The sequence below is a fragment of the Gossypium raimondii genome, chromosome 7, assembly GCF_025698545.1.
Source record: "Gossypium raimondii isolate GPD5lz chromosome 7, ASM2569854v1, whole genome shotgun sequence".
In the NCBI taxonomy this organism is placed as follows: domain Eukaryota; kingdom Viridiplantae; phylum Streptophyta; class Magnoliopsida; order Malvales; family Malvaceae; genus Gossypium; species Gossypium raimondii.
The window spans coordinates 49,523,186-49,528,374 of record NC_068571.1 but is presented as its reverse complement, the minus strand read 5'-3'; the positions used below and the strand labels follow the sequence as shown (position 1 = coordinate 49,528,374).

Genomic DNA, 5,189 nt, shown 5'->3' with positions numbered 1-5,189 from the left:
AGCACACTGGTATTTTGTATTTTTTCTATATATTCTTTGACGGACATGGTTCCTTTCTTGATTGATTGAAGGTCATGCCGGATTCGAGACATTTTTGCTCGAGTAGCAGTAGCAAAAAGGCGATTGGTCGTGCTCCAAACGTCACAAGAAGATTTCGCTGCTGTAAAAAAAGACAACAGAGGAGAACTAATGGTAGATAGAAGCTAACAAGTAAGAAGCTTATCTTGCTGGACAAAAATAGAAGCATCAGGATTTGGAGTGAGAATGCCATCCGGAGAGGAGATGAATCGAGTCGGAGCAGGTAACGTCCCTTCCAAATATCTGAGTAACTCGTATCCCTCAACTATTAGCCGTATATACTGCTGCCATTGTACGAAACTGCCTTAATCCAATTTCACCGTGTCATGCCTAGGAAAAGTCTGAACTAATCGAACGCTAGAGAGTGCGGGACTGCCACGATCAGCAGCAGTAGAGTCAGCGAAATTTGCCATGGACGCAGTGACAAGAACCTCCAGGAATGTTAGGCAACTGATACCATGTTAGTAAGTATAGAAATGAAGAAATTCAAAAGGAGAAATACAAAATAAATGTGAATTAAACAAATGAATATTATGATATTTTTGGTTGATTTGATCAGTACATTAGTAGGTTTTATATACAAAAGAAAGTCTAATTGTTGTTAACAAACTCTACTAACAGACTATTAGTTTGTATAACAAATTGCTTAACAACCTATCTTATCCTCTACGTAACACCAAGAGATAAGGATTTGTGGAGAATACGAACCTCCAAAAAGACCTCGACCTCATACCAGTTACGATAGAGCTCAGCAATCCAGGCATTTCATGATCTATGTTCATTCCAAGATAATGATTGGTAAGTTAGTTTAATACATTTGCACATTTGATGTATGCTATCTTCATTTATCTCCAACAACTAAACTAGGGACAGTTCCGTTTCCACAGTTGATGATGAATGCATTATAATCAGATTTGCCAACATCAATCAAAGATCAATAGATGGTGCCAATGATACAAAAATTGAAATGGGAGCCTACCAACCGTATCGCCTCTCTACTAAGGAACCAGTGAGGGGCCAAATTCATGGGTTACATATGGCATTGTGGTATGAGCACTTACGCAAGCTTGATAAGTCCTTTCTTGAGCCAGAGAGCTTGGAATTCGTACGGAAAGTGAACCAGGCAGTTGAGGAATACTGGAATTTATACGCATGCAAGTCGTTAGATAATAAGCTGTTAGGCCATTTGCTAAGCTATCCGATTGGAGTTAGCAGTGATGGAGAGGTGAAAGAGCTTGCAAGATTGGAATATTTCTCGGACACCAAAAGTCGAGTTCTTGGACCCAAATCTGGATCTTTCCTTCCATTCTCATTACCTAAATTCAGTAATCTAATTGTCTGATGGTCAGAATGATTGTATTCTTTGATTGAAGAAACTCTAGATTAAACTTTAGTTGGAAGCAACCTTGAAGAAAATGACAATGTAGCTATGAAGCCATTTTTCCTAATTGACAATAGTGGGTAGATAAAAGTGTTCCCTACATATATAACTTTTCCTTTGTTTTAGTTAATCTAAATCTCTAACCACCATGAATTTACCTCTACCCGTTATGTCCTTATCCATGCATTACTAATTTGGTTCACTCAAAAACCATAAGGTTATACTAATGGCAAGCATCATTATTCACCTTTCCCTTTTTAACTCAAGATATCTATACTTATTTTAGTGTTTTACTGAGTTAGTGTCTTGTCATGAGTTAACTGGATACCAACTTAGTTATAAAATTATTAAAATACCCATTCATATATAAATTTAAGTAAACTAGACCGTATGTCGCTTTAAAATAGCATAGTTCCTCACTTTAAATTTTTTTTATCAATTTAGTCACTCTATTTAAGATAATCGCTCGAATTGGTCACTACTGTTAAAAATTCCTCTAATCAACTAACGAATTGCTAACTTGACATTGTTTTTTATTTTTGACTAAAGCTAGGAACCTCCATATAATTAGGCCAATTTTTTTTCGTTTATTTGCAACATACACCAATCTTCATGATCATCATCAATTCCAAACCTTTGGTCCAATTTTGGTCCTCGAAAGCAACAACTCTTGCTAAATTTAAACATTTTTAATTCATTCCCTAGTATATTTATTTGAATTTAGATAAGCTTGAAGAAATTTTTTTGAGGGATATATTTGGGTAATTAAATAAGAATTTTATATTTTTTTAATAATTTTTATTGTTTGTAAAAAAATAAAAAAATGAAAAGAGTTTATTTTTATTATTCTTATATTTTTAAGGGCTATTTAAATTTAATTTAAAAAAAGGATAGACTTAACATGCAAATAGACCAAAAGTTAAAAACCATTTAATTTGGTGTCACCGTAATGTTAGGCCGCACCCCTTTTTCAGCCAATTTAAAATGGGTAATTACTTCATCAGGTCCCTAAATATTTTACATAATCACAATTCAATCCGGTGTTGTCACTGTATCAAGTGATACAAAATTTCTTTATTAAAACATTGATGATTAGGAGATAAACAAGGGTGGTGTTCTCAGTTGAGATTCCTTTTGAAAATATAAAAATTAAATTAATTAAAGTCGGAGCTGTGAGTTATATGCAAAACAATCTCAACTTCTTCCAATGCCGAAGATATTTTAAAAATATGCTTTGGATATTCTTATTTATACTACCTACACAAAGTTAATGCTGCCTTTAATTTCCAATAGTAAATTTATGATAATCTGCCCATCCCTTTCTCCTCAGTCCTCACTCTCATACCAAACTATTTATTTATTTATTTATCACAACTACGGACTACCCCACTTGTAGCTATAAAATTATAAAACTAATATATATATATATATATATATATTTTTAAAAAAAAGTAAAAGTTGGAGTGAAAAAAGGGTTTTTTTTTAAGGAATAAGTTTAAAATTTTATGAAAATGATCTAATTTCAAGATTAATTATAGGAATGACCTGATTTCTACAATAGAGTTAGGTGTCAACACTTTTCTAGGCGGCGCCACCCTAAAAATCCCATTATGAAGTAATTTTTTTGGTGTCGCCTAACAAATTGATGGTAGACTTACCTGATGAAGTAATTATCTTTTTTAGATTGGTTGAAAAAAAAGTGTCACGTGAGAGTATGGTGACACCAAATTAAACTTTGATTTATTTACATATTAGTCTTTAAAAGATATAACAATAACAAAAATAAATTTTTCTCATTTTTTTATTTCTTTAAAGTTTATAAGGTCAAATTCTTAAAAAATTAAAAAAAGAGTGTCAGCTTGACATTACGACGGCACCCCTTTTTAAATTAAATTTTTTATTTTATATAATTTTATTAAAATAATATTTTTAATAGGTGATGTACGACTTTTTACTGTTCAAAATAACTTATTTTTATGAATAATTTGCTTTCCACCTTTTTTTTTGTAATTTTTTTATATTATTAATTTAAAAAACCGTAATGTTTTCATCTCTGGGAGTCAAAGCTCATAGACTTTTGGTGGCACAGGCACTTCCCACGTACATTCACCGAACCTTTAATTAAGTATATGTTGACCTGGGCCTGTGTCGGACTCTTCCATGCCCTAAAAATAGTCCGCGGGTTAATTTAATTTTTATACTATAAAAAATAATTCAATAAGATTAAATTATAATAAAATTAATATTTATTATTAAAAAATATTATTTATTATTTAGTAGAGTTAATATTTTTTAAATTTTTATGATTTTATAAATAATATTTTTTATTTAAAATTGAACAACAATAAAAAATAATATTTTTTTAAAATATTTTTATACTGTAAATATTAATACTATTATAATTCAAACTCATTTGATTCTATGATTCATTTAAAAATAAAATGACTAATTTAATCTACTCATCTCTTAGGAACTTCAACCACAAATTAACACTAAAGCGTGAAACCCACTGTACAAACCCAATTTACTCGGGCCCGCATGCAAAAAATAAAAAATAAAAAAATAAAGGCCCAATTCTTTACAAACCCAATACCCAAACAGCCTAATAGACCCAACATTTAACCTTAGCCCAATAACTAAATAGCCCAATACTTAACTAAAAACTAAGAAACCCTAAGTAGAAAAGTCCTTAGCCGCCGCCTTCAGCTTTAGCCCCAGCGCCGTACCACCACCCCCCGCAGGCGCCGCACATCGCGCCCGTCGCTCCCACTCCTCGCGCACCTCCGCAAATGTCGCGCACACGCCCCCAGTAGTACCTGCAGCAACAAACACAAAACAGAGCGCAAAAATCGGGCAAACAACAGAATAGATTGATATTTGATTTTTTTTAGATTTTCTTCTTTGCTATTTCGGCTATAAAAGCCCGATTTTAATCTGTAAAAAGGGGGAGAAGTCAGTGTAAAGAAAAGATAAAGAGAAAATATACTGAAAAAGTTTTTTCGAAGGTGAATCGCTTTTAGTTTTTCTGTTCTTTTTTATTTTTTCCATTTATTTTTCATTTAAAATACAAAAGGAGAAAGAAAATAAAACTTACCTGAGTCGGGCTCGGGATCGGCGCCGGATTTCGGATCGATTGGATCGCTTGAACGGCGACGCAAAAGGGGGCTAGGGCCAAAACCCTAGCAGAGGAAAAGGGGTGGCCCTCTGTTGTTTTTTTAAGGGACCCTGCAAATGTTTTTTAGGTTTTTTTCCTTTTAAATAACACTTGCAAAACGACGCCGTATGGGGGGCCATGACCCGCGCGGTGACCCGACCCGGTCCCAGGATCCGCGCATTTTTTTAAATGGGCCAATTGCTCATTTGGTCCTCTGTTTTACGAGGGGTGTTTAAATCGATCTTTTATTTCTTTAAAATCTGGTCGTATGTTTTATTACTGTTTTAATTTGGTCCATGCTGCTGCGCAACGTTTGGGAAATTGGGTAAATTACCCTTTCGATCCTCCAACTATTGCGCGCATCTTAATTTGGTTTTTTATTTTTCATCTTTAAATTTAGCTTCAAAAATTCGTTTATTTTCAATTTAATCCTTAATTCGTTGTTTTATTTTTTATTAATTATGTTATATTTATTATTATTATTATTTCTATTGTTGTACATTATTATTTATTATTATTATACTCTTATTATGCATATGTACAATATATATTTTTACACGTTTTAAATACATATAT

The 5,189-nt window shown here is 32.6% G+C and overlaps 1 protein-coding gene and 1 long non-coding RNA gene across 3 annotated transcripts; one reads left to right on the top strand and one right to left on the bottom strand.

Annotated features, from left to right (window-relative positions):
• The first annotated feature begins 264 nt into the window (after positions 1–264).
• LOC105778880 (phospholipase D alpha 1) lies at positions 265–1,558 on the top strand. Its single transcript, XM_052633975.1, has 3 exons — positions 265–301; positions 760–876; positions 966–1,558. The coding sequence occupies exons 1-3, from the start codon at positions 265–267 to the stop codon at positions 1,418–1,420; spliced, it is 609 nt and encodes a 202-aa protein (XP_052489935.1). The 3' UTR covers positions 1,421–1,558.
• A 2,367-nt stretch (positions 1,559–3,925) lies between these two features.
• LOC105770293 (uncharacterized) lies at positions 3,926–4,872 on the bottom strand. Of its 2 annotated transcripts, none has more exons than XR_008197621.1 (2): positions 4,554–4,872; positions 3,926–4,393 (listed from the first exon to the last, which is right to left on the bottom strand). It is a non-coding gene; the product is annotated as an uncharacterized LOC105770293 (long non-coding RNA). The 2 variants fall into 2 exon arrangements; XR_001126187.2 differs by having other exon boundaries at positions 3,926–4,275.
• Between the last annotated feature and the right edge of the window lie 317 nt (positions 4,873–5,189).